The sequence below is a fragment of the Colius striatus genome, chromosome 26 (assembly GCF_028858725.1).
Source record: "Colius striatus isolate bColStr4 chromosome 26, bColStr4.1.hap1, whole genome shotgun sequence".
In the NCBI taxonomy this organism is placed as follows: domain Eukaryota; kingdom Metazoa; phylum Chordata; class Aves; order Coliiformes; family Coliidae; genus Colius; species Colius striatus.
Genome location: NC_084784.1, coordinates 280,083 through 307,821, shown reverse-complemented (window position 1 = coordinate 307,821; position 27,739 = coordinate 280,083). Strand labels below are relative to the sequence as shown.

Below are 27,739 nucleotides of genomic sequence, written 5' to 3'. Positions count from 1 at the left end.
CTGGCATCCCCTCAGCTTTGCCAAGAGACAGACACAGAGCAATGGCCAATTCCCACAGCACCTCAACACCCTTTGCTGGGTTTGGCAAAATTCGGCTTACTCCTGTGGGCCCTGAAACTTCACGAGCTCCCTGAGGCAGCTGCGTGCTCTTGACCTCACCAGCACTGACCCCACCAGGCAAAGGCCAGCTGACAGGAGACAAAGATTTGCTGCTCTAGAGAAATCTGGATTTCTAAAGCATTTTCTCATCCACCATACCTTTCACACAGCTGCCAGCTTCAGTTTTCCCTCTGGTCAGAGGGTAAAACATTGGATAAAACATTTCTGATTTCCTTCCATTCTAAAGTGGCTTCAAGGGCAAAGACTCAGATTTCTGTCTGAACGCTTCAACCATTTCCTCTACATTTGAAAGCTTAGACCCTTTCTTGGGAGACTTTGCAGACTCGGGCACCGAGGCTTTCAGACACGTTTCAGATGGGGATCCCCACTTGTCTGCCTCTGATCTGCTTTCAGGACAACAAACTTACCAGGAATGCTACAGAGCCAATTGATTGATTGGATTCACACAGATGATTCCCTGGCCTAAAGATCAGAAAAAGGAACCAAGTCAGTACTAAAGGTTTACTCATCACCCTGCCAAAGCTCTGCTGTGCATTTGTGCAGCCTGAAGAAACCACTCCAAAAGTTCAGGACTCACCACGCTCCTCCTGCAATCCTGCCAAATGCATGTGTTAGCTCAGATCCTTCACGTGCCTGTTCCAATATACAAGTTACCCTGTCAACAAATTAAATCCAAGGTGTTGTTCTCCTAAGGACCACAAAGTCTGCACCCATCTGCAGCATCAATTCCCTCTTGGCAGGATCAAATTGGCCAGTCCAGACTTCTACAGAACAAGCCCATTCTTGCTTCTCTCAATTATCTCTGAGAGCAGCATTCCCAAAGGCAGTAGCAAACATTCCTTTCTGCTAAAGGGTGCAAAACCAAGGCTGCTGCTGACTTGGAGCTGCATGTCATGAAGGTGTTGAGCTACATCTTTGCCAGGCCAGGAGTGTTTCACCACCAGGGCACTCTCAGGGGAACCACAGGTTTGCAGAGAAATGGAGAGAGAGGCAATCACAAAAGGACACACACCAACTGTAACCCAAAAAATACTTCAGACAGGGACTCAGTCATGGGGTTTGGAAGGCAAATGATTTGCAGTAATTCTCCACACCGTGCTCTATATTTACACCTTCATAGTTTGGACTTGGCCCTGCAGACAAATTACCAGCCTGGCTAAGAGCACCAGCTCTACTGTGCCTCACCACTACTACCTTGTCAGGCCTGGATGTTGGCTCATACACACAGGAACTAGACTGACCCCAAAACCACAACCTGGGCCCTGCAGCACCGATGATCCAAGTGAGTTCAGGTGGTAGCACACTTCTGAGCCCTGCTCCTTTCTCCAAGACTACACATCCCAGTCAGAGACAAACTCAAACAGACTGTGCAAGCATCCCAAGAACTCCATCCTCTGAATACACCAGGCACTTTGACTTGGTAGAATCTTACCTTCTTGTTTTAATTGTGGAAACTCCCCTCTCCTTTACTGAGCCATAAAAAAGAGCCGGAATGGCTGCTACAGTGAGTAGGAGCTACTGATTTGTTGTGAAGTTGAAAATATAATTATATATGATAATATACGACCGGGCAGAAGTGCACTTCATCAAGCAGCTCAGCAGTGGGTTCCAGCTGCACCTCAGGGCAGCAGTCAGCACAGGTTTAACTGGAAATGTCTGATGAAATCCCAACAGCTGCCTCTGCAAGGTCACATCAATCCCAGAGATACAACAACAACAACCACCAGCCAACACTACCCTGTGTTTTTCACTCCTGAAGGACATCAGGTTGGCACAACAGCCAGGGTCCCTACCTGGGTGTGTGAACTTGCCCCGCCGCGGCTGCCAAAGCAGCGGCACAGCCAGGACGGCGAGCTCCCGGCTGGGCTGTGCCTGCGAAACCTCTGGCCCAGCACCTGTGGGGAGAAGGGAAATGGAGTGAAAGCCCTGCCAGAGTGAGCAGCACCACACACTGTCAGACTGAGATGCTGGGGCGGCTGCGGGGGCTCTGGCAGCTGGGGCACCCGGGGCCTGTGCCCGGGGCCTTGTCTCCATCTCCTGCCCCTCCCCAGCTCTCGGGTCACCAAGGGGCTGCCCCAGCCAGGCCCAGCTCCAGCCTGGAGCTCCCATCACCAGCCCCGGGTGGGCAGCAGGCAGGAGACACCCCCAGAGCTGCCCAAGGGCCTGGCTGGCCCCAGCCCTCACCTCAGCCAGGCCACAGCTGCAGCACAGCCTGTGCCTCACAGCACCGACACGGCTGTGGGCAGCTGAGGGGGCAGCGACAGCTCCCAGAGCGCCCAGCAATGAACAGGGACGGCTGGCAGCCCCTGCCCAGGGCTACAGCTCCCACATGGCCCAGGAGCCAACATGGCTGGCCGGTAGCCAGTGCCCCAGGCCTACAGCTCCCACGTGCCCCGGGGCCTCCTTCCTGCTGCCTGACCCTGCAGGGACACCAGGCCCTGGCCAGGCCCCCCTGACCCTGCAGCCCCATGGCCGCCTCCCCGGGGCTGCACAGGCCCAGCCCCAGGAGGAGACAAAGGAGGAGGAGGAAAATACGGGGGAGGAGCAGGGCACAGGGACAGAGCAGGAAAGGGATGGAGCTGAAGGAGACAGCGAGTGCAGGAGGAAAAAGAGCAACAAGCAGCAGCAGAGAGGGACAGAGAGAGGATTGGAAGGGCAGAAAGGAGAACATGGGATACACAGACACAGGCAGGGAGTGGGACAGGGGGACAGAGAGACAGAAAAGGCACCAGGAGAGTGGAGTGACAGAAAAAATGGGACAGGGATTAGCACAGAAGGGAATAGGGAAGGAAAGAGAAAGGGAGGGGAGGGGAGGGGAGGGGAGGGGAGGGGAGGGGAGGGGAGGGGAGGGGAGGGGAGGGGAGGCAAAGCAAAGCATCCATAGAGAGCAAAGAACAGAGGGCTGTGGATCAGCAGAAGGAGGCGCAGGAGGGTGGAACAGTGATGGCCTGAGAGAGTCAGAGGAAGAGCCCTTTCAAGGGGGTGAGGAGCAGGGTGGAGGCCTGGAGAGAAGAGACAAGTTCCAGCCAGCTGAGCAAGAGAGACGGGCAGGAAAGTGGGGACAGGCTGTGGGGGAGAGAGGGAAAATAAGGCCAGGAAACACAACATGGTGATAGAAAAAGGCAAAGGGCAGGGAGCAGGAGAGGAGAAAGGAAAAATAGCAACAGAATGTAGGACAGACAGGGAGGGGTTAGAAAATACAGATAAGGAGTCCTACAGAGGAAGAGAAAGAAAAAACAGTGATGGGCTGAAGACAGAGAGGGAGGAAGTAACAGATGAGAGCAGGGAGCCAGACGAGCTCATGGAGAGAGACCAAAACTAGCAATTATGGACAAGTGCCCTCATTCCCTGAGCACTGCCCAGGAGCTGCATTAGCAGGAGCCTCCAGAAGTGTGGTGCCTGCAGCAGGCCTGTCCTGGGCCCAGCCCTGCACCCTGAGAGTGTTGCCGACCAGCACCTTGTCCAGTGGCCAGCCCTGGGGAAGGGAAATCACCCAGCTGTTTCTTTGGGTTTTTTTGTGATGGTTTTGCTTTCAAAAAGCAACTGTGTGTGCTCTAAATAGCACCTGCAAGGAAAAGGGAAGCAGGCTTCCCAGGTGGGACACCTTTCATGCCTGAACCAGGTACCAGAGTTCAGAGATTTCATGGAATCATAGAATAAAATCACAGAATGGTGGGGTTGGAAGGGGCCTTTAGAGATCATCCAGTCCAACCCCCTGCAGAAGCAGCTCCCACCTAGATCAGGTCACACAGGAACGTGTCCAAGGGGGTCTTGAAGCCCTCCAAGGATGGAGCCTCCACACCCTCCCTGGGCAGCCTGGGCCAGGGCTCCCTCACCTCTCAGTAAGAGTTTTTTCTTTTGTTTAAATGGAACTTTTTGTGTTGTAGCTTCATCCCATCACCCCTTGTCCTGTTGCTAGCTACAACAGAGAAAAGGGATGTCCCAACCCCCTGACACCCATCCTTTAGATAACTGTAAATGTTAATAAGGTCTCCCCTCAGTCTCTTCTCCAGACTGAACAGCCCCAGGTCCTGCAGCCTTTCCTCATGAGGAAGATGCTCCAGTTCCCTGATCATCTTGGTGTCCCTGTACTGGCCTCTCTACAGAAGTTCCCTGGAGCTGAGGAGCCCAGAACTGGACACAGGACTTCAGAGCAGAGGGGGAGCAGAACCTCCTTTGACCTGCTGCCCACACTCTGCTTGATGCCCCCAGGCTGCCATTGGCTTCTTGCCCACGAGGGCACGTTGCTGACTCATGTTCAATTTATTACCAGCCAGCACTCCCAGGTCTATCTCTGCAGAGTATTTAGCTGAAGCAGTGAGAGGCATTTAGGTGCCACTTGAGGCTCCTGCTGAGCTTAATTAAGTTCTAAGGCACCGTGTCTCCCTGCTTTGCCTTTGGAGAACCAGTGTACACCAGAGGAAAGTGCTGCTGACGCTCTGCACCTTTACCTAAAAAAGGCGATTATTTTGAGATTTCCCACGAAAGATGAGAGGGATTTTCCCATTCTTCACCTTCTGGTGAAGAATGCAGCAACCTTGTTCCACTGTGAAGAGGAAGATTGAGACCTTGTGAATTTCAGAAGGGGAGAGATTTGCTTGAATGAGGCCTGTACCAAGAGCAAGCTGGTGGGAGAAGACAGAAGTGAGGAAAGAGCCGAGTTAGAAAGCGCTCTAAGAGAGACTTGACAGAATCTTACTTCCTTGCTTTAATTGTGGTAACTCACCTCTACTTTGCTGAGGCATAAACAAGAGCCAGAATGGCTGCTACAGTGAGTAGAAGCTACTAATTTGTTGTAGAAGTTGGAAATGTTATAACAGATGATAATACATGATTTGGCAGAAGTACACTTCATCAGATTGGGAGAATCTGATTGGGAAATGATCTCTTGATGTTCCTTTCTTGAATTGATGTTCCTTTCTAGTCCGTCTTCCTCCTCCCTGTAACTCCTCTCTTCCTGGATGGTGGCTGCTGAGCTGCCTGTGTGATGTACCATCTGCTCTTGAGCAGCTGTCCCTCAGCAACAATTCCTGTTGCATCCCACTCTTCTCTGAGTTGACTCCTGCCTTTCCATCTTGTCTTGGTTTCAGGGATCTCCATCCAACCCTTATCTCTCTTTCTTCAGCCCCACAACTCCAGCTGTTTCTTCTCAGATGCCTTTGAGATGTCCACTCCCCAGGTCAAGTTGAGCCTCCCTCTTGCAGAGGTTTTGGGCCCTGGGATTTCTCCCAGTTGTTTTGAATGGAGGTGAGCTGGCTGCTGGAACACAAGGGGTACCTCTCCCACTTTATGTTGTCCTTCCTGCTCTGCAAGGGCCCTGATGTCCCTTCACAAGGGCATTCTTTCACGCTACTGTAAAGCACAGTGGTTGCCAAAACTGCTGCCTTTCCCCCCGTTTTCCTGCAGGCTGTATTGTTCTCAGCTGTGGTACACAGAGCTCTGGGCTGGCTCCTTGTCTGAGCCTTCTAAGCAGTCATCCAGGTTTTAACTGGCTTGGGCACAGATACAGTGCCTTCAGCAGAAGTGGCAGTCATTTCCCCACGGGCCTGGTGAGGCTCGTCCTTTCCCAGGGTGGTCTCCAGTCGTGGCTGGTTTGGAGGGAGTTTCCCATGGCCTCCTGGCAAGTGCTGTGCCGGAAAGCATGTCTGCTCCCTTTGCTCCCTCCCGAGGAAGCTGTTAGGGCTTGGCAGGTGAAGCCTGGGAAGTTGAAGTCTTGGGAGTTGGTTCTTGGAGAGGGAACTTCAGCAGCAGTAGGGATTTGCTGCCTGACATTCTTGGGAACAAATTCAGCTCCAAGGATGAAAACTCAGCATTGAATGGAAACTCCTGAAGGCTGGTGCTTTTTAACTGGGCAGTCGCAGATGCCCAAACCACAGGTGATGATTCTCGCTTTGCTTGGAAGCCAACCTTAGCAAGTCCTGGGTGCTTATTTCTTTGGTGTTTTCTTTGGTGTTCTTTGGTCAGGAAATGGGACAGCAGATGAACATAGGTCTGCTGCAGGATGCTGGGGTCTGCTCATGGGCTGAACCCTTTGCAATGCCTCCTCTGTCTTTGTCCACACAGGGGCCGTGTCATCAGACCCACGTTTCATTTCAATGTACCTTCCCTCCCCTTGACACCCCTGTGATGTCTCCTTTGGTGAGTGTGCCCTGGGCTTGGCCCCACAGCTTGAGGGCTCTGTGTGTTCCCAAAATGGAGCCCTTGACTGCAAGCTCCTGTGTCACTTGTGTGTTCCTCCAGAACAGCCTCAGACTGTTCAACCCAGGGCTGGTGGCTGCTTCAGCAGAGCTTTGCCATCACGGGATCAAACAGGACCCAAGGAACAGAAAGTCAGTGGGTTTGGGTGTCCCTCACAACCTGTGCATCCCTACCCTGCCAGTCCTTGGCAGCAGAATGACTGGGAAAGTCATTCTGGGCCTGGGAAAGGTTTGTCCCAGAAGGGCTCAGGACTGCAGGAGAAGGGAGTTGAAGCCACCCACCAGCCTGTAGAGCTGTGGGCAGATGTTCCTGCTGAAAGGCAACCACAGCATTTCCCTCCCTGACCTTTGGTGTGAGATATTAATTAGTGCCGTGAGGCCTCCTCGTTGTCACTGGCCAGGTAACGTGCCCAAGGCACAGCTCTGCACCAGGCACTGATGTTCTTAAGAGACGTGGGCTCCTTCTCCTTCCTCCCCAGAAGCTCTGCTGGCAGAACCAGTGACTGAGCACCCCGAGCATCTCCATTGAGCTGCAGGCCCTGGGTCTCCATCTCAGTCTCACAAAAGGCTTTGTACTGAGATGATCTGCAGTTTAAAAGTGAAATCATTTTCATACTGCTGGTGGACAGAAAACTCATGGTCTCTCCTGAGCCACTTCCTCCCCTCCCCACATCACCCCTCTGCCACTGCTGCAGTTCCTTTTGAAGAAATCTGCCCCCACACAACGCTGAGTGAGCAGCCCATGGGAGATTGCTCCTGGCAGAGCTGGCCAGCCAAGCCAGATGTCCACTCCAGTGCAGCCTGTGGGCTGATGTCCTCTCTCTGGAGAACATCCCCACCTGGTGTAGTTGTCTCCTTGCTTTCCCATTCTGAAGAGCAAGTGTCAAAGCTCTAGTGATGTGAAGCTTTGTGGGCAGTGAGCAGAGCCAGTGTGCAGCGTGGCTGTGCTGTCCCTGTGTGTCAGGTGATGTGAGACACGGTGCCTGCTGATTTTGTGGATTGCACTTTCAGAATGAATGCTCTGTCTGGGTGCATACTTCTAAGTGAGAAATAATTGGTGTTGCTTTAGGGGCAGGTAAGAGAGCTCCTCTCAATTGGAGAGAAACTTCTGATGCTCAGCACTGTTGAGAGTGGGGCATTTCCAAAGCAGCTATGTCTGTGGTCAGTGTGAAAGGGAATTTTGACCATCAGATCCTTGCTCAGCTTCTCAGTGAGCTGTAATTCAGAGGCTGTAGTTAAACTCCAAGCCCAGTTTTGTCGTGTCAGGGTGTTCACAGCGGGAGTCACAGCATAAGTTGTGCACAAATGCATGCTGGTGTCCTTTCCCCAGGCTGCCCTCGCACCTTGGTGTGTCGCCTCACCAACATCTCCTCGGTGCCCGTGACCTTCAGCCTCTGCATTCCCAGGGATGGCTCAGGAGAGCCCAGCACTTCCAGTCTTGTTCAGATCTCAGACAACATTCACCCATCCTGTAGAAAAGGAGCCCAAGGCCATGTCAAGCCAACCGAGTTCTCCATCAGGCCTCGTAGAGGGACCATCTTCCCCCAGGGATCCCTGGCTCTCCAGCTATGGGGAGAGCCAGACGTGCTTGGGCAGGTGGAGCTGAAACTTCACTGATGCATGAGAGGGCTTTAGGGCTGGCAGCTCTGAGCAGAATGCGGTGAGAGATCTGCCCTAGTGTTAGGCTTTTGTTAGCTGGGTTATCCTGGGACTTTTCTGAAGGAGCACTGCTTTGTTTCCAAGATCAATGATGATCACGAACCATATGGTGAAGCACAGAAGCCATTTGGGAGCTGCTTAGAGCAATGTCTTTGATTGAAAGTAGGCAGAGGAAGAGTGAGGAAAGAGCTGTTAAAAAGAGACATGTCATTGCCTAAAGCTGTTTGCTCTTCCTCCCTGTCCTATTCTTCCTCTCCTGTGGAGCAGAAGGAGTTGTACTCCATGTGGTGATCTCCAGTGGGGACTGGAAAAGCTCTGGCACAGCATCTGCTGGGCCATGTTTTGCCCTCAGCTTTCCCCTGGTAAAGCTGAACACCTTCTGTTGAAGTCAGCAGGTTCCCTCTGGATTGATGCTGTTGTAGTGGGGACTTAGAAATTAATTCTAAGGCTGTGCTGAGTAGAGCATGAGTCTAAAGGTGCTTGGATTTAGCTTACAGATGCCCTGATCCCTGCAAGGTGTATTTAACAGACCAGATCTTGTCAAAAGACTCTCATTGCTCCCAGAGGCTGTGCTCTGTGCACAGACCAACAGAGGACAATGGCTTCTAGGAGTGATGAAGCTTTTAATGCTCTTCTCTCCTCTCCCTCCAGGTCTCCCTGTGTTCCACCACAGTAAGGACGTACGAGCTGGCGCTGGCGCTGGACGTGGATGGTGTTGGTGAGGAGGTGTGTGAGCTGCCCATCACTGCCAGGTACCAGCACTTTCCTCACAGCTGAGCCCCTCTCCTCATGCCCCCAGCGCCGAGCTGCCTGTGCAGGGTTCTGCCTCCAGCTCCAAACCAGAGCCAGTTGTGGCCAGCGAGCCAGGAGGGCAGCAGGGCTGGGAGAGCAGCCCATGTTGTGCTCAACACTCAGGCACGGCCCTGAGCCTTTTGCTAAAGGGAACATCATGATATTTGTTATTGGCCTGGGTTTTGGTGCTTGAGCTGTAGCCAGTTTCCAAAGGGCCACCTCTCCTCCTTCCTGCCAGTGGTGGGCTTGGGCTGGGCTGTGACCAAAGTGCAGCACTGGACACAGCGAGGAGCCTGCTGAGAGCTGGTGTGTGGTTCAGCTGACAAAAGCTTGTGCCACATGAGAAAAGGGCTGATGGCAGGACTGGTGAGGGAAAAATAAAGGCAAGGCCTTAGAAAGGGGAAAATGGTCCTTGCTGTGGAAGGTGGACTCAGGTTTCTCTGCTTCCTTCTGGTTCTCTTGAGCAGTCTCAGCCTTGTGCCAGAAGTCGCTCGTGCTGCAGGCAGATTGGATCCCGTTGTGCTGCAGTGGGTGTCAGTTTGATGACAAGAGGGATGCAGAGAGGAAGGAGCCAGCTTTTGTGAGACACTGGAGTCTTGTGTTCCTTGAGCCCAGGTGAGCACTGGTTGATGGTGGGAAAGCTCCCCCAGAGCTCACATCTTGCTGGGACTGTTGGGAGGACCGTCTTTGCAAGCCCCTTGGGGCAAAAGTGCCCATCAGAGAGCTCTGGGACAGGGCCCCGTGGTGCTTAGCCTCAGGGTTTGCCCATCCTTTACAGGTGACTTCACACAAAGTGAAAGGTGATTTATAGCTGTATTAACCATGTTTGACAGCGACAAGCATGCTCCATTTCATGCTCTTTGGGGAGCAAACACATTCTGCATTGTCTCAGCATCCCCCATTGCAAGTGATTTGGATAAGACCTTGTGCTGGGAACAGGAATCTACCTGAAGGGAAACCTTGGGAAGCAGTTTATCTTCTCTAGCCTTTGAGGCACAGGAGAACTTAGAGGACAGTGAAGAGCTGCTGCAAGGAAGCTGCCAGCAACAGGAGTGGAGGCAGCAGATTTTAGACCCCCTAGGGCTGCGGAGTCTTGTGTCTGGGTTATTTCCTGCCTTTCTGCTTTCTCCTGAGGGTTTGCTGTGTGGTTCTCCAGCTCCAAGCCATGTGAGATTGGCCCTGCTCATAGCTGAGTGCAGGTGCCGGTTGCTCTGGAAGCCCAAGCGGTGGGAGTGCAGGACACTGTTGTTTCTGTCACTGTGTTTGGGAGGGAAAGATCCCCTCTGGTGAGTACTAGGGAAAGTTGGGCCTTTGTGCCACTGCTCTTGGTGGGGGTAAAGGGTACAGGCAGAGTTGCTGATTGCAGGGATCCTTCCTGGCAAAGCAAGATCTTGTGATCCATGGCTGGTGTGGGCAAGGAAAGAAGAGATTCAAGGTATAAGCAAAATCTGATGCCTTGAGAAGAGGAAGGATGGTCGAGGGAGGGTCTCCTCCTCCTCTCCTCTGCCCTGGTAAGGCCTCATTTGAAGCCCTGTGTCCACTTCTGAGCTCCCCGGCTCAAGAGAGAGAGGGAACTGCTGGAGAGAGGCCAATGCAGGGCTCCCAAGATGCTGAGGGGATGGAACACGTGTGTGAGGACGAAAGGCAGCGGGACCTGGGACTGTTCAGTCTGGAGAAGGGAAGGCTGAGGGGGCACCTCATCAACACTCACAAGTATTTAAAAGGTGGATGTCAGGAGAATGGGGCAACACTTTTTTCTGTAGTGCCCAGTGACAGGACAAGGGGCAATGGGTACAAGCTGGAACACAGCAAGTTCCACTGGCACAGGAGCAGAAACTCCTTTGGTGCTGAGGGGAGGGAGCCCTGGCCCAGGCTGCCCAGGGAGGGTGTGGAGGCTCCTTCTCGGGAGGTTTCCAACCGCACCTGGACACGTTCCTGTGCCCCCTGAGCCAGGGGAACCTGCTTTAGCAGGGGCTGGGGCTGGAGCAGCTCTGCAGGGCCCTTCCAGCCTCTACTATTCTAGGAACCTGTGACTTCCTTTTCTATTTCTGTCATAAAAGTCCCAGACTCGAGGGTGATGTGGGGAGATAGCTGGCTACCAGGGTGCTGCAGGAGGAGAAGCTCACCTCAGCTCTGGTGCTCGTGTCTCATTTCCAGCCACAGGATATAGAAGAGAGCAGTGGAGAGGTCGGAGCCAGCCTGGCAGGCTGCAGAGGGGCCCTGAGGGAAACGTGTTGCAGGGAAGTCGCTGGCCATAAGAGCAGATCGGGAACTCTCCTCTCCCTGCAGGGAGGAGCTTGGCGTGACTGTGATCAGCAGTGTCAGATGCCTCTGCATCCTGACGTGGAGGCTGGCAGAGTCTGTAAACGGCCTTGTTGGAGCAGGGGAAGGCTGGGACACTGCCGTGGTGTGATAAGCTACGAAGGCAGGCCTGGGAAAGCCAACTGGGATGTTCCGGCGCCTCTGTTTGGAGGCCTAAGTGATGCCAGGGACTGGAGGCGTTTGCCCAGCTGTCAGTCAGGAGGGGCCGTGCTCACTGGCTTCATCCTTGTATCCTTGCCCCCCTCGTGGGAGCAGGAGGTGCTGGTGCAAGAGCAATTGATCTCTGAGGGTGTCCAGTTGTGGCCGTGTGGCTCCGATTCAACAAGCGCCTCCTGTCTTGGTGTTCCCGTGACTCTGCTGTTCTGCCTCGTGTGTTTCTGGGCATCCTTTGCCCCGAGTGCGCTCTTCAGAAAGGGGTGACCCGATGCAGGAGATGTAGCGAGCTGAGGGCAGAGGAACCGAAGCAGCGGGTTGATGTCATCGGAGCAGAAACCTGAGAGACGGCTGTGACAGATGGAGCCCTGAAGCCATGGGCTAAATCAACCCAGCAGCCAGGGCAGAGGGCTGGCCACGGCCTGAGGGGACGGTGTCTGTGCGTATCTGTGTGCCTAGATCTCAGTGGCAGGGAAGCGGGCGTAAGCAGCGTGTGTGAAGCGGGCAGACGCAGCTGGTGCGGGACAAAGGTGGGAGCGTGGCTTGGGTTTGGCGGCGATGGGGTTAACTCGGCCCAGCCGCCGCAAGGGGGCGGAGCCAGCCCGCCCGGCGTCGCGGTGACGTCACCCGCCGGCGCCCGGGCGCGCGGGAACGGCCGTTGCAGCTGTTGGCAGGGAAGCGGCGGGTGAGTCCGGCCGAGCTTCGTCTGAGCTCCCGGCGAGCCGCGGCTGAGCTTTGACTGAACTGCGGCTGAGCTCCGGGCTGAGGTCCGTCTGAGCTCCGGGCTGAGGTCCGTCTGAGCTCCGGGCTGAGGTCCCTCTGAGCTCCCCCTGAGCTCCGGGCTGAGGTCCGTCTGAGCTCCGGGCTGAGCTCTCTCTGAGCTCCGGGCTGAGGTCCGTCTGAGCTCCGGGCTGAGGTCCATCTGAGCTCCGGGCTGAGGTCCGTCTGAGCTCTCTCTGAGCTCCGGGCTGAGGTCTGTCTGAGCTCTCTCTGAGCTCCGGGCTGAGGTCTGTCTGAGCTCTCTGAGCTCCGGGCTGAGGTCTGTCTGAGCTCTCTCTGAGCTCCGGGCTGAGGTCCGTCTGAGCTCTGGGCTGAGCTCCGGGCTGAGGTCCGTCTGAGCTCCGGGCTGAGGTCCCTCTGAGCTCCGGGCTGAGGTCCCTCTGAGCTCCGGGCTGAGGTCCGTCTGAGCTCCGGGCTGAGGTCTCTCTGAGCTCCAGGCTGAGGTCTGGCTGAGCTCTCTCTGAGCTCTGGGCTGAGCTCCGGGCTGAGGTCCGTCTGAGCTCCCCCTAAGCTCTGGGCTGAGGTCTGTCTGAGCTCTCTCTGAGCTCCGGGCTGAGGTCCGTCTGAGCTCTGGGCTGAGCTCCGGGCTGAGGTCCCTCTGAGCTCCGGGCTGAGGTCTGTCTGAGCTCTCTCTGAGCTCCGGGCTGAGGTCCGTCTGAGCTCCAGGCCAAGGATCATCTGAGGCTCATCTGATCTCCGTCTGAGCTCGAGTCAGCATCAGGTGAGCACTGGGCTGGGTACTGGGCTGGACATGGGGCTGGGCACTGGGCTGAGCATTAGGCTGCAGGCAGTGAGCAGTGACACTGAACATTGCTCCTTTGCAGTCTTTAGAATTGTTCATTCCCTCCTTGTGTTGCTCTGTTGTCCCACTTATTTGGGATCCCCTGGGTGCTCCAGACCCAAGGAGATGAGGTTTTCTTCCCTCCTTCCTCTTCTGCTTGCCTCCTCCCCCAGGTGATCACCAGGCTTTGGGCAGAGCGGGAGCCCCATGGGCTCTGCTTGGGTCAGCACTCGTGGGACAGTGCGGGTGGCACTTGCTGCCTCTCAGGGTATTTTGCAGAGCTTAGTGTCAGTGTGATGTTTACCATGCAAACCACTGCAGGAGCTCGAGACTGCTTTGGGGAGTGTGGGGTGGTTTTGAAGACTCAGCTGAAACTTTGTTTGGAGTGCCTTGGAGCCAGGCTGGCAGGCTGCAGAGGGGCCCTGAGCAGGAGAGGGAGCAGTTGCAGGGAAGTGTCACTGACCATAAGAGCAACCTCTGGTACCTCTGTTTGGAGGCATAAGTGATGCCAAGGGCTGGAGGCTTTTGCCCAGCTGTCAGTCAGGAGAGGCTGTGCCCACTGGTGTTTCTGAAGTTGCCAATATGTCTGTGATGCCCCTGGTTTCATATGCTGTTTCCCAGACAGTGTGGGTAGGAGGAGTGTTGCTCATGGGCTGTTCAGGAGAAAGCTGCCTGTGGATTAAATATGTTTTGGGGAAGTCCAGGTGAGACCTGCTTGATATTCTAATGAGGGAATTTGTCTTTCTCTGTGGGCTAAAACACCCAGGGAAAGTCTGAGAGGCACGTACACTCGTGTGCTTTCCTGTCCCTGTCTGTAGATCTGCCCCTGCGGCAGGGCAGGCAGGGGCCCTGGGGTCCCCTTGCAGGCAGGGCTCCCTCCCAGGGGCAGGGTTCCCAGGGCCCCTCGGGCACAGATGGAACTGCTTCTCCTTGCGGCAGGTTTTCCAGCGACATGAGCAGCCAAGTGAAAGCAGAGCTGCACCCCAAAGCTGCTCCTGCAGGCAGCAGGCGCACGGTGCGGGGCAGGGCGGCTGGAGCCGACTGGCTGGGCTGGAAGGATGAGGATTGGTGTGAGTGGGAGCCGCTGCCTGCAGCGAAGGGCAGCCGTGCCGTGAGCCGCCCCAGCCCTGCCCCGGCCGCACGGCCTGGCCCCGCCAGCCACGTCCCGGCTGCAGAGGAGGCGGCAGCTAAAGCGGCCCCGCTGGAGGAGGAGGACTGGCTGATCGCTGCCTTGGCTCGCAAGAAAGCCCAAGCGCAGGCCAAGGCCCAGGAGAGGAATGCCGAGGCCTCGGAGGCCCCAGGGGAAAGGCTGCATCCCCGTCCTGCTGTCAGGTAAAGGCACAGTTGATGGCCACGCTGCTCCCGTTTGCTCCACGTGTAGCTGCTCCAGCAGCACCTCTCCCAAAGCCTCGTCTCAGATTGAGGCCATTAGTTGTAAGCGCTAGTTTGTCTTGGGGTGGAGCCCTGGGAGCCCAGCACCTGAAGCTGTGCAGCAAGAGCTGGGTGCCGCCAACCCGCTACATCTGCTGTAAATCTCCCTTTGAACGGCTCCTTGCTTAAATGCAGTAGTGCCAGCACTGCAGTCTTTTATCCCAGTGCTATTTGAGCCTCGTTGTATGTTTTGTGATGTGACTGCTGTGGTGTGGCCGTGTGCTCTCTCCATTTCCCACTGCCTGGCCTGACTGTCCTTAGGACACTCTTGCTGAGCTCACGTGTGGTGCTGCTAACACTCAGGCTTGTGTCACAGCTCTGTTCTAGGGGATGATTTCTTCAGCAAGCTCTCTGCAGAGGACAGCAAAGCTGCAGGGGTGAGTCCATATTTCAGGAGAGAGCCCAAATGTGTCAAGGGCTGGGACTGGGCTGGGCTAAGATTGCCCCTGATCTCCCTGTGTCCAAGTCAGTAGTGGGATATGGGAGATGGACTGTGCAATGTGTCTGAAGAGGTAACCCCTCTGTGGCATCCCTGTGGAGTGGGGAAGATGGGACAGGGGAGTGGGTGGATGAGGGGAGAAAGGCTTCCAGGTGCCAGGAATTATGTGCTGCTGCAGCCTTCCTGAGTGCACTTCAGGGAAAGTGTTGTAAGAAGAACGCTTGCCCAAATCAATGCCTTTGAGTTTTCCTGATGCTTGTCCCTGAGGCAGCAGAATCTGAGCAACAGAAGCAAGGCACAGGGAGGTTTTGAGTGAGAAGGGCACCCAAAGGTGCTCGTGTGCTCTTCTTTCTCATAAACCGAGGAAAAGCAGAGGCTGGAGTGAGGGGGGGGGAAGTTTCCAAAGTCTACTCATCTCTGATCTCTCCCCTCCCTGGCACACAGGGACCCAGGGCCTCTGCCACAGACGCGGAGAATCTGCTGCAGAACCTGAAGGTGAGTGTGGAAATGCCTCCCTCTCCCCACACTGTGCCTCCAGCCGTGGCCTCCAGCATCAGCTTCCAAAGGGAGCAGTGACACTGAGGCCTTAGCAGTGCTCACCCTGCTCCCATCCTTGTCCCCTTGCTTCCCAGGATATGGATGACCTGGAAGCTGATCTCCTGGGGATATCAAAGCCCAGTTCTGCAGCAGAGAAGACAACAGTGAAAGGTCCTGAGGAATGGGGTTCCTTGGGAGAAGGACGAGCTAAAGCCCCAGGGAAGCTGTTAGCTCCTGAGAAAGGTTAGAGGGAGATTTTACTTTTGTCTTCACAACTTGATTGGGAATGAGCAGGGGATGTCTTCATCTGGGAACAAAAAGTGGAAGGAGAGCCAAAGGGGTTGCATTAGAGATATGCCAGCCACAAGGCTGTGGGGAGGAATGTGTGGCGTCACATGTAGCTGCAGAGGAGCAGGGGGGCTGGCGTCTGTGCACCCAGTTGCTCCTCTGGGCATTGACTCAAGGCTGCTTGTTTGAACAGAGAAGGAAGAGGACTGGAAGAGGAAAGATGATGTGTCTGGCGAGTACGAGTCCTCGGTGGCCTCCACACCCAAGAGCCCAGTGGCGAGGAGGCGGTCTGTCAGGTGTGGTGCTGCGTGTGTGTCCCTAGCTCCAGGCACACTGCCCCTGCGACAGGGCAGGCAGGGGCCCTGGGGTCCCCTTGCAGGCAGGGCTCCCTCCCAGGGGCAGGGTTCCCGGGGCCCCTCGGGCACAGATGGAACTGCTTCTCCTTGCGGCAGGTTTTCCAGCGACACGAGCAGCCAAGTGAAAGCAGAGCTGCACCCCAAAGCTGCTCCTGCAGGCAGCAGGCGCACGGTGCGGGGCAGGGCGGCTGGAGCCGACTGGCTGGGCTGGAAGGATGAGGATTGGTGTGAGTGGGAGCCGCTGCCTGCAGCGAAGGGCAGCCGTGCCGTGAGCCGCCCCAGCCCTGCCCCGGCCGCACGGCCTGGCCCCGCCAGCCACGTCCCGGCTGCAGAGGAGGCGGCAGCTAAAGCGGCCCCGCTGGAGGAGGAGGACTGGCTGATCGCTGCCTTGGCTCGCAAGAAAGCCCAAGCGCAGGCCAAGGCCCAGGAGAGGAATGCCGAGGCCTCGGAGGCCCCAGGGGAAAGGCTGCATCCCCGTCCTGCTGTCAGGTAAAGGCACAGTTGATGGCCACGCTGCTCCCGTTTGCTCCACGTGTAGCTGCTCCAGCAGCACCTCTCCCAAAGCCTCGTCTCAGATTGAGGCCATTAGCTGTAAGCGCTAGTTTGTCTTGGGGTGGAGCCCTGGGAGCCCAGCACCTGAAGCTGTGCAGCAAGAGCTGGGTGCCGCCAACCCGCTACATCTGCTGTAAATCTCCCTTTGAACGGCTCCTTGCTTAAATGCAGTAGTGCCAGCACTGCAGTCTTTTATCCCAGTGCTATTTGAGCCTCGTTGTATGTTTTGTGATGTGACTGCTGTGGTGTGGCCGTGTGCTCTCTCCATTTCCCACTGCCTGGCCTGACTGTCCTTAGGACACTCTTGCTGAGCTCACGTGTGGTGCTGCTAACACTCAGGCTTGTGTCACAGCTCTGTTCTAGGGGATGATTTCTTCAGCAAGCTCTCTGCAGAGGACAGCAAAGCTGCAGGGGTGAGTCCATATTTCAGGAGAGAGCCCAAATGTGTCAAGGGCTGGGACTGGGCTGGGCTAAGATTGCCCCTGATCTCCCTGTGTCCAAGTCAGTAGTGGGATATGGGAGATGGACTGTGCAATGTGTCTGAAGAGGTAACCCCTCTGTGGCATCCCTGTGGAGTGGGGAAGATGGGACAGGGGAGTGGGTGGATGAGGGGAGAAAGGCTTCCAGGTGCCAGGAATTATGTGCTGCTGCAGCCTTCCTGGGTGCGCTTCAGGGAAAGTGTTGTAAGAAGAACGCTTGCCCAAATCAATGCCTTTGAGTTTTCCTGATGCTTGTCCCTGAGGCAGCAGAATCTGAGCAACAGAAGCAAGGCACAGGGAGGTTTTGAGTGAGAAGGGCACCCAAAGGTGCTCGTGTGCTCTTCTTTCTCATAAACCGAGGAAAAGCAGAGGCTGGAGTGAGGGGGGGGGAAGTTTCCAAAGTCTACTCATCTCTGATCTCTCCCCTCCCTGGCACACAGGGACCCAGGGCCTCTGCCACAGACGCGGAGAATCTGCTGCAGAACCTGAAGGTGAGTGTGGAAATGCCTCCCTCTCCCCACACCGTGCCTCCAGCCGTGGCCTCCAGCATCAGCTTCCAAAGGGAGCAGTGACACTGAGGCCTTAGCAGTGCTCACCCTGCTCCCATCCTTGTCCCCTTGCTTCCCAGGATATGGATGACCTGGAAGCTGATCTCCTGGGGATATCAAAGCCCAGTTCTGCAGCAGAGAAGACAACAGTGAAAGGTCCTGAGGAATGGGGTTCCTTGGGAGAAGGACGAGCTAAAGCCCCAGGGAAGCTGTTAGCTCCTGAGAAAGGTTAGAGGGAGATTTTACTTTTGTCTTCACAACTTGATTGGGAATGAGCAGGGGATGTCTTCATCTGGGAACAAAAAGTGGAAGGAGAGCCAAAGGGGTTGCATTAGAGATATGCCAGCCACAAGGCTGTGGGGAGGAATGTGTGGCGTCACATGTAGCTGCAGAGGAGCAGGGGGGCTGGCGTCTTTGCACCCAGTTGCTCCTCTGGGCATTGACTCAAGGCTGCTTGTTTGAACAGAGAAGGAAGAGGACTGGAAGAGGAAAGATGATGTGTCTGGCGAGTACGAGTCCTCGGTGGCCTCCACACCCAAGAGCCCAGTGGCGAGGAGGCGGTCTGTCAGGTGTGGTGCTGCGTGTGTGTCCCTAGCTCCAGGCACACTGCCCCTGCGGCAGGGCAGGCAGGGGCCCTGGGGTCCCCTTGCAGGCAGGGCTCCCTCCCAGGGGCAGGGTTCCCGGGGCCCCTCGGGCACAGATGGAACTGCTTCTCCTTGCGGCAGGTTTTCCAGCGACACGAGCAGCCAAGTGAAAGCAGAGCTGCACCCCAAAGCTGCTCCTGCAGGCAGCAGGCGCACGGTGCGGGGCAGGGCGGCTGGAGCCGACTGGCTGGGCTGGAAGGATGAGGATTGGTGTGAGTGGGAGCCGCTGCCTGCAGCGAAGGGCAGCCCTGCCGTGAGCCGCCCCAGCCCTGCCCCGGCCGCACGGCCTGGCCCCGCCAGCCACGTCCCGGCTGCAGAGGAGGCGGCAGCTAAAGCGGCCCCGCTGGAGGAGGAGGACTGGCTGATCGCTGCCTTGGCTCGCAAGAAAGCCCAAGCGCAGGCCAAGGCCCAGGAGAGGAATGCCGAGGCCTCGGAGGCCCCAGGGGAAAGGCTGCATCCCCGTCCTGCTGTCAGGTAAAGGCACAGTTGATGGCCACGCTGCTCCCGTTTGCTCCACGTGTAGCTGCTCCAGCAGCACCTCTCCCAAAGCCTCGTCTCAGATTGAGGCCATTAGTTGTAAGCGCTAGTTTGTCTTGGGGTGGAGTATTAGCGCAGGGCTTTCTCCTACTTGATCCAGCCTGCAGCCCTCCAGGCTCACCTTGCTGTTGTGGCCAGAATCGCACCCGCTGTCCCAGGTCTTGCAGAGCTGTCCTGGATGAGCACAGCCCCACATCACACGCTGTGTTCCTTGTTACTGTTTGCATTCCCCTTCGTTCCTCCTAGTTCCAGACACACCGCCTCCTCCTGCTGAGTTTCCACCGGCACAGGTTGGGCCTTGTGCCTTTGGAATGAGGCACAGAAGGGAATTGCAGAGAGCCATGTGTGATGTGCAGGGCTGTGTTAGCTGGGGCTGCTGCTGTCCGGGGTGAGGGGGGATGAAACGAGTAGGAACAGCAGTGATGGTGGTTTTGAGACAGAGGCTTTCAGCTGCAAGGCAGGAATTGGTGTTGGGGACAGGATCTTGCCTTCCCTGAGCTCTTCCACATCTGGTGTTTGTGCCTGCAGTCATCCAGCCGCCTCCACAGGAGCCCCACAGCAGGCAGCTGCCCTGCAGGACACAGCCAGTGCAGACAGCTCTGGGTAAGGCCTCTGTCAGCTCTCGGGCACCCTCCGTGGGACAGATGTCCTGCAGAAAGCAGCTGCGTGTGTGCAGTGGGGGAGTGGGGGGGGCTGGGAGCCAGCAGCGATCCCTTTGGGCCTGAGACCTCTGTAGCTAGGAGGGAGGGCAGCTCGGCATGTGGGTTGGGTTCTTGTGTGTTGGAGCACTAGGAAAGCCAAGCTTTCAACTTCAATGGCAAGCAGAGCAATATCTGTGTGCCTCTCCCTGCTGTGCATCACTTGTGTCTCTGCCCCTGCAGGCAACCGGTGCCCTGGCTCAGCACCACGAAAGGAGCCTCAACTCAGGTGTCGGAGGCTGAGAAGGAGGATCCCTCCGGAGACACCAGCGCCCTGGGTGCGTTTCCTGGGATTGTGCAGCTTGGGCAGCAGGATGCAGAGAGGCTCCCCCTGCCCTGCAAAACAAGAACAAATCAGGAGGCACAGCATTGCCCTTGGCCATGGAGTTGCTGCCCAGGCTTTGAGCAGCCGGTGTGGGAGCAGTTTGCCACGCTGCAGGATCCCACCATCCCCCTTTTGTGGTGTGGTGGAGACACGGTGCTGGGGCACACTGAACTCTGCAGGGCTGCCTTTGGACTTTCAGAGGGCTGCAAAAGACTTGGTTTCTCTTGGTGGGCATGAGTTCATGCTGTCCTTTCTCTCTTCCCCCTTCCCTCTTCCTGCCCACGTGCTGGTCCCACTAGTGCTGTGTCTGGGCTGAAGCTGTGCACCAGTTCAGAGCCTACTGAAAGCAACTCTTTTAGGATTCAGCCTCCTCCCTAGGCGATGGAGATGGAGGAGGAGCCATGCTTTGCCCTCAGCCTTTCTCTGCAGGGCAGAGTGCCAGCATTGTGGGGGTGCAGGAATGGACAGGCCTGCCTGACCCTCTGTCCCCATCACCACCCACCAGAGCAGAGCAGGACCCTTCTCACTCTGCCCAGGAGAGCCAGACCTTTGTCCTTCTGGGAGGGGATGATTGCTGTTGCCATGTCTGAATGGCAGACTTGTTCCATTTTCAGCCTCTACAGCCTTATTGCCAGGAGAGCAGGAGGTGCAGGGCCCTGTCCCACTTGCTCAGGTAGGTCTGCTGGGCCTGTGGCCCTGTGAGGTGCAGGATCAGGCTTGTGCTGATGGCCCTCTGCTGCCAACTCCTCGTCATCCAGCTCTGTGCATCCATGGGAGCCTGGGTTCATGGAGGGAAAGTGTTGGGAGAGCTCTGGGATACCACAAGTTGTATTTATCAGGCCAAAGCACATGTGCTGTGGATGCTTTGTAAATCACAGCAGTTGACACTGCTGCATTGCCTGAGCAGCATGTACAGACTTCTCCAGGCACATATACGTCATATTAACAGCAGAGATTGCAGTTGATAGAGGAATTGGCTTCCTCAGCATGGTAGTGAGGATACTCGGAGATGGTTTCTAGAGCACTGGAGGGCCATCAGAGCCTTTGGCAGAGAGGGCAGCTCTTGCTTTGTCTTTGAAGCCCCTTTTCACATCTGCCTGGGCCTCCTTGCCCTGCCTTCATGGCAGGACAGCTGCTGTCTCCCCGAGAGCTGCCGGCCTTCTACTTGAATCTACCCCCACAGCAAGAGGAGCCCAACATCATTTTGTCTGGGATAGGGGCTGCTGAGCATCAGAAGGGAGCCAGGCCAGCAACAGGGTTGGGCTGGGGAAGGGTAGAGGAAGGGCCTCAGTAAGCTGGGTATGAATTACCACTCCCAGGCTAGGAAGAATGTTCCCTCAGGACTTGACCTGCCTGAGAGCAGCCCTGTGTCTCTGCAGGTTCCCACGCCCAGGACACGTCTCCAGGCTGCCCCACAGCTGCAGGTGAGACACAGGCCTTCCTGTGTGGGCTGATGGCCACCCCCAAAGCCACGGATCCTGAAGGGCCTTGATCTTCCCTCTCCATCCCCACAGGCAGAGTCCTCAGGCCTGGGCTTGCTGCATGAGAGGAGGCCGGGGCATGGCACTGCCCAGCTCTGTGAGGATGCATCAGGCTGCCGGGCAGCTCTGGTCAGCGCCCAGGCCCGTGTGGCAGAACTGGAGAGCCAGGTGAGCCCCGTCACCTGCTGGAAGGGGGCCACGGGTGACACAGCGGGAGGAGAAGGGCTCATGTCCACTCCAATGGCATCAGAGTGACAGGGGAGAGAGGAGAAACCTCTCTGTCCAGAAGTAGCCATGGCCACTGAGTGAGTGCTGCTGTGGGAGCTGTGTCCCTGGAGCAGCACAAGGACCTTCTCCCCGGGTGCCCGGCAGGTCCAGATGCTGGAGGTGGAGCGGACGCAGCAGAGGCTGTTGCTGGAGAGTCTCCAGCAGCAGCACCAGAAGAACCTGGATCTTCTCGAGAGCCCCTACAGGTACCAGGCTCTTACCTGTGCTCCCCTCCTCTGTCAGATCCTTGCCTGCAGCCATCTCCTCTGAGGTAGGGAGGGCTGGGCTGCTTCCCCAGTCCATCCTTGGGGTGGACAGGCACAGAGGCACGTCGGAGTGGACCTGGTGGGGACAGAGAGCAGCCCCACAGGTGAACAACCAAGGTTGGAGTCCACTCTGACCAACACTGTCTGGTGGGTGGTGAGGAGGAGGAACAGGTTTGGAGGAAGTCTTTGCCAGCATGTCCCCAGCCAGTGCAATGCACTGAGCAGCAGCAGGAGGGTTTGAGGCTCTGACTGTGGAGAGGCCGAATGTTTCCCATGTGCACAGCAACACTGATCTGAATCCCCACGTGCACTTTGGGTGGAGAGCTCCAGGTATTGCCACGAGAGCAACACTTCTCCCTTGGTGTGACCTCTACGAGCAGGCGGCAAATGAAGGTGTTGGAGGAGAGCCACGGGCGGCAGGAGGAGAGGCTGCGGCAGGAGCTGGAGCAGCTGAGGGCTCAGCTGCTGTCGCAGAGCCAGGACGCGGAGCAGGCGCAGGCAGAGCTGCGGGCACAGCACCAGCAGCAGCTGGCAGCACTGGAGCAGCAGCACACGCTGGAGGTGAAGCGGCTGCAAGAGCTGCAGAGGTGAGAGCAGCACACACGTGGGGTTAGTAGCCCTGCTCTTGGCAAAGGAACCAGGGAACAGCCTGGGGCTGCGGTGAAAGGAGGCTCGAGAGGCACTGGGCTGTGGGTGGCTCAGTGGCTTTTGGAATGGGGATTTGCTTTGTAGGTTGGCACAGGGAGATGTGGCTGGAGGTACCATTTCAGAGAGAATGTTTTACCTTTTTACTTAGTCCAGTGAGCCACTGGTGTCGCACGTAGTTTGGGTCAATGAGAAGCCAGGTTTTGGTAGAGAAGCCCTTAAGCCCTGCATGTGGTCCGTGCCAAATGTGGATGGCTGTCAGGGGCGTGCCCTGTGACAGCCCACCACGCCAGCTCAGCTCCTGGCACCACTCAGCTCCATGACCAGGCCTCTTGCACAGTGCCTGTCACGGGGAGCACGGCTTTGAGACAGCCCGTGGTGGGCTCCTCACCCGTGTCCCGCAGGACGTCCATCCAGGAGCTGCGCCAGGACTACGACGAGCAGCTGCGGCGGCTGCAGCGACTGAAGGATCAGGAGGTGGATGCGGTGACCAGTGCCACGTCACACACCAGGTACCAGCCCCCTGGCCGTGGTGTTCCCCGCGGAACCAGCCTCAGGCTGTGGCAACAGAGCCCATCCCCTCTTCCCCCTGCTGCCTCTCGCAGGGCTGCTGAGCACTTTGCTCTCTGTCAGTACTCTGCTAAGCAGCAGCTCTGTCTTCCCACCGCTCTGCTGTGACCCACAGAGGGGCAGGGCAGGACTGCCTGGCCTTTGGCCCACCACATCTCCCCCTCCATCACAGTGAGGTGAAGCGTGTGCCACAGGGTTGACTTTCTCCTCGCTCTCCTCCGCAGGTCTCTGAACGGCGTCATCGAGCGGATGGAGAAGTTCTCCAGTGATCTGCACGAGCTCTGGCACAAGGTGGAGGCCAAGCACCACAGCACCTCCCAGGAGCTGGCCACGTGGGCACAGCAGCTCAGGGGTACGTCTGTCAGCCATCTGTCAGTGCTGGAATGGCTCTGGAGGCACCCAGGAAATGGGGAGAAGGTGCCCTGAGTCAGGCAGGGACTGGGAGCCGAGGCTGGCAAAGCCTGGCCTGCCTCGGCCACTGAACACCTCGGGGTGTCCCCGTTACAAAGTGGGGTCCTGGGGGTGTGCAGAAGGGGAGCAGCACAAATGCATGCAGGTTTTCTGCTGTGAGTGGGCAGAGAGGGCTTCCCACCTCGTGCTGCTCATGGCTCGTCTGCTCCCTCTGCACAGTGCTCCAAGACAGGATGTTGCAGCAGCAGAAGGACATGGAGGAGGAACAGAGACGACACCAGGACGTGATTGCTAAAGTGGAGGCCAGGCTGAGCGAGCAGTGTCAGCAGCTGGAGCAGGTGAGCCCAGGCTGTCTCTTTTGCCCGAGTCAGCCCTCCTGTCTGGGTTTGGGATAGGTATGTGTTGTCCCAGGAGCCTGGAACAGCCCCTGTCTCTCCTCCCTGTCCAAACCCAGGAGCGCTGCAGGGCGCTGGCGGAGCAGTGCCAAGTGGGATCTCTGCAGCGCTCGCTGGAGGAGCGGCAGCAAGTCCTGAGCCAGCAGCTCTCCAAGGAGCGAGCAGAGCTGGAGAGGGCCAAGGTGAGGTGGGACAGACAGCTCCAGGTGCTGTTCACGTGTGCCCCGAGTGTGAGCGGGGCTGCAGTGCGCTGTGTGGTGGAGGAAGGAGCCGGGTTCTGGGCTGCAGCATTTGCTCCCTCAATCCCACCCCCAGGCGCAGTGACTCACAATCAGAGTGGTCCCCTGGCAGCTGGAAGCTTGGGGCTGAGCTCTCCAAGCAGGGCTCACCCCAAGCACTGGGAGCTTGAACCAGCTTCTGGGTGTTGCCTAATGTTTGGTGGCAGAGATGGGCTGAAGGAGAAAAATCCATCAGCAAAGGGGACTCAGTGCTTTGCCTCTCCCTCTCTTGTGACATTCTGCAGAGCACTTTTCTGGCGGAGCAGCAGTTGGTGGTGCAGAAGTGCTCAGAGGAGTACCAGAAGCTGGCGACTGAGTGGGCTGAACTTCGTGCCCAGCAGCAGCAGAGCAGGGTGAGGATGGAACTGGACACGGGCACATGGGTTCCCAGGGAGAGGGCACCATCAGCAGCCTGGCCAAAGTACTGCAGCGCAGCCCCTTCCCATGCCCACAGGGCAGGCTCTACGCTCCTTCAGGTGTTTCAGACAGAGATGTCCCTTGGGGTGGTGAGAATCAGGCTGCCCCAGGAGCAGCCTCCACCAGCCTGCTTTAGATGCTGACAGAAGCGTGGGTTCCTCTGTCTCTCCCCTCTGCCTGTGAGGAGTTGGGGCAGCCAGACCAGGCACAGCCACCTCTGTCATGAGAGGAAACCCCCACAGTGGGTGTAAGCAAAGCCTCCCCCTGCCACGAAGTTTTCCGCTCTTGGCCTAAAAACCAGGCTCGAAGCCTGAAAAATGAACCAGACTCGAAGTCTGAAACCAGGCTCGAAGCCTGAAAAACCAGCTCCAAGCCTACTTCATGCGGCGATCAACCCAGGGTCCGATTCTCAGCTGGGTGGGAAGAAATCAGTCCTACTCCATGTGAGTGATTGCAGAAATCTTCACTTTATTGAGAGCAGGCTCTAACTTATATATCCAACAGCTTCAAAGCTAGCTCAGAACCAGCAGCTAATAGATTACATTCTCATGTTCATCCTACTTGCGGTTTCTGCCATAAGCAAGCTCCCTCACATTTTCCCATCTTGTTTTTCTCCGTGGTTGTTTTCCACTTTGAGCTGTTAGCTCGTTAGCTGAAAACAGCCCGACCTTGAAGGAGCAGAAAGCGGCCTGCTGTCTGCACTGACTATGTGACAGCAACTGTTTTAACCATGGCTCTGACTCTGGTCTTGATTGTGCATTAAATTCATATAACTAGAACTCAGATTGCCTTGCCCCGTCGGGCCTAACATTATACCCTGGGGTCCATGTCCATTCTCCCTTAACCATTCCTCCACATCCCCCTGCCATGGGGACGTGGCCAGAGCCAGCTCTGCTCCCTCCTAGGGCTATCCAGAGGGGATCTGTGGCACAGACAAGGTGGCAGAGCTGCCACAGTGGAAAAGAAGCATTCAGCCTGAGTATTTCCACTGCTGACAAATTGTTTTGCTTTGAGCATGTTTGAGGGTGTGCAACATGGTTGAGGGGCTCTGTCCTTCCCAGGGAAGGGAGTGTGTGTGTGTGTACAATCCCAGCTCTGCCAGCCCTGGTCCCCAAGGGGTGATGGATGAGGGCACTGCTTAAGTACCTGGAGGTGTTGCTCTGCACCCCACACTGGCACACACGAGAAGCTCAACGGGGGCAGATCTCTCCCATCACTTGGGAAAGACTCACAACAGTGAACAGGACAGGGCAGGTAGTGCATTGGTTTCCCCCGTACCCATCCCAGGAGCTGGCAGAGCTGAAAGCCAAGGAGGAGCAGCTGGAGAAGGCCAGAGAGCTGCAGGATAAGGCCTGGCAGAAGCTGAGGCTGGAGAAGGAGAGGGTGAAGGTGGCTGCGCAGCGCGTCCGGCAGCAGGAAGAGAAGGTGCAGAGCAGGGCCAAGGTGAGCACAGCATCTGCCTGAGTCTGGCAGCAGAGCTGGGAGGGGTCACAGCCCTCCCCAAGCCAGGAGGAGTCCTAGTGCTGTCCTGGAAGGGAAATGAGGGGATGCAGAAAGGAGCCCTGCCCCATAGCAGCAAGGGACCCTGTCCCCAGCCTCCCCAGCCTCTCTACCTTGCAGCTCTCATCCCAGAAGGACAAGAGGGGGCAGCGAGTGCTGCAGAAGGCTTGCAGGGGGGAGTGTGAGCACCCAAGGAGGCTGCAGGCCATGCAGCAGCGCTTGAAGCAGCTGAGGCAGCAGGAACAGCACCTGCAGGAGGTACACCCCCTCGCCTTTCCTTCTTGGCCTGAAGCCACCGTGTTGAGGGCCTCAACCTTTGCCAACAGCGTCTCTCTCTCTTTCTCCTGGGGATGGGGCAGGAGTGGCTGAGCACGGCTCTGAAGAGGAGACAGCTAGAAGAGCGATGTGAGGAGCTGCCCAACAACCCCATGATGCTGCTGACTGCAGACCAGGACCTCGGTGCCCCTGTGAACGGCCTCTCCAGCACACTGTGTAAGGCTTTCTGCCTGTTGCCAATGGGAAGGGACATGCTGGGGGGGGAGCTGCGCTTGTATTCCACTTTTCAGGAGGCTTGGCATGTTGCTGAGGGCTGAGTTAGTTCCCCTGATGATAAACCTCAGCTATGAGTTGGCCCCTTGTCCTCTGAAGGCAGGGCAGTGCCAGGAGGGTGTAGAGGGGGCAGAAGGGGAGAGGCAGCTGGATTAAAGCCCATTTGCAGTGGGTGGTTGGGGAGGACCTTGCTGTGGGGACATGCAGGCAGCTGGAAAAGGAATGCTGTTGTCTCTGTCTGCAGTTCCCCTGACAACAGCGGCACCACAGAGCTGGGGTCTTGTTGCAGAGCCTCCAGCTCCTGTCAGGGTGCTCCCTCAGCACAGCCCTGGGGCTGGCAGGGACACCCTGGCCACAGCCAGCGGCACCGAGCTCATTGACGCCACGCTGCTGCTGCTGAAGTTCAGGGCCCAGCAGGTGAGGGGGAGGAGGCTGGGGCTGGAGAAGGGGCTTGGAACCGGCTGGATGGGAACAGGGCTGGCTAAAGCGTGCTTTGAGGCCGGCAGCCACAGCATGGGGTGTCTCCTCAGACCATTACTGAGCTGTTGGGCTGGGTGGGCTTCCAGAAGAGGACCTAGAGGACCTGTCACACCTAGAAGAGTGATGCCAGAAGCAAGGAGGGGTGAACCTTCACAGCTTGTCTCAGGTTCATTGATAACATGCAGGACCTGATGGTTCATCCCTCTCCTCACACCATCCCTGACTGGGAGAAGCCATCTCTGCTGGACTCTGGCTTTGTGATGTGCCAGTCCCCTCCCTTCAGCCCCCTGCTTCCCTGCTGGGGCTTTCTCCAGGCTGGGCTGCTCTTTCAGGCTGCTTCTGTAGGATTCGGGGTACTTTCCTCACCCAGTGACACCCTGGGCTGTGACTCCGTTTGTGTTGCACTCTGATATCTGTCCCATCATCCCTTTCTTCTCAGGACCATGATTTCTTAGAGAATGAGGAGTTCTACCTGGAGAGTCTGACAAAATCATCCTATCACACGTCAGCTCGGTCACGAGGATGGTGGTCAGCACATCTCACACCAGCAAAACTGCAGCCACGTCTCCACCAACTGGTGACAAAGAAACCCAAGCTTTCTTAGGCATTGTGGGCTTTTGGAGGCTGCACATTCCCAACTGCTGTAAATCCTCTCTGTCGAGTCACCTGGAAGAAAAACTATGTCAAATGGGGCTCTGAACAACGACAAGGCTTTGAACAAATTAAACGAGAGGCTGCTCAGGTGGTGTCCCTTGGGCCAGTCTGAACAGGACCAGACGTGACAAACGTGCTCTGCACTGCAGCTGGAGAGAATGGCCCTACCTGGAGCCTCTGGCTAGAAG

The 27,739-nt window shown here is 56.8% G+C and overlaps 1 protein-coding gene and 3 long non-coding RNA genes across 4 annotated transcripts; all 4 read left to right on the top strand.

The window, feature by feature from the left end:
* The first annotated feature begins 15,347 nt into the window (after positions 1-15,347).
* LOC133627954 (uncharacterized) lies at positions 15,348-16,029 on the top strand. The gene is made up of 3 exons (XR_009820435.1): positions 15,348-15,454; positions 15,693-15,795; positions 15,952-16,029. It is a non-coding gene; the product is annotated as an uncharacterized LOC133627954 (long non-coding RNA).
* Positions 16,030-17,554: 1,525 nt separating this feature from the next.
* Positions 17,555-18,546, top strand: LOC133627953 (uncharacterized). The gene is made up of 3 exons (XR_009820434.1): positions 17,555-17,662; positions 17,901-18,003; positions 18,160-18,546. It is a non-coding gene; the product is annotated as an uncharacterized LOC133627953 (long non-coding RNA).
* Positions 18,547-20,238: 1,692 nt separating this feature from the next.
* On the top strand, positions 20,239-21,221 carry LOC133627955 (uncharacterized). Its single transcript, XR_009820436.1, has 3 exons — positions 20,239-20,311; positions 21,018-21,062; positions 21,153-21,221. It is a non-coding gene; the product is annotated as an uncharacterized LOC133627955 (long non-coding RNA).
* A 273-nt stretch (positions 21,222-21,494) lies between these two features.
* LOC133627869 (fas-binding factor 1 homolog) lies at positions 21,495-27,501 on the top strand. The gene is made up of 12 exons (XM_062015293.1): positions 21,495-21,592; positions 22,033-22,239; positions 22,702-22,809; positions 23,092-23,219; positions 23,498-23,616; positions 23,733-23,855; positions 24,197-24,304; positions 25,656-25,811; positions 25,989-26,126; positions 26,228-26,360; positions 26,662-26,834; positions 27,337-27,501. Exons 1-12 carry the CDS (start codon positions 21,498-21,500, stop codon positions 27,499-27,501), a joined length of 1,653 nt encoding a protein of 550 aa, XP_061871277.1. The 5' UTR covers positions 21,495-21,497.
* The last annotated feature ends 238 nt before the right edge of the window (positions 27,502-27,739 follow it).

Bases quoted from the DNA above. Each gene is read 5' to 3' on its own strand.
- LOC133627869 (XM_062015293.1), top strand. From the start codon at position 21,498: ATGCTGGAGGTGGAGCGGACGCAGCAGAGGCTGTTGCTGGAGAGTCTC. The intron at 21,593-22,032 runs GTACCAGGCTCT...CTCTACGAGCAG, and splicing joins CTTCTCGAGAGCCCCTACAG to GCGGCAAATGAAGGTGTTGG. The intron at 26,127-26,227 runs GTACACCCCCTC...GGGATGGGGCAG, and splicing joins AGGAACAGCACCTGCAGGAG to GAGTGGCTGAGCACGGCTCT.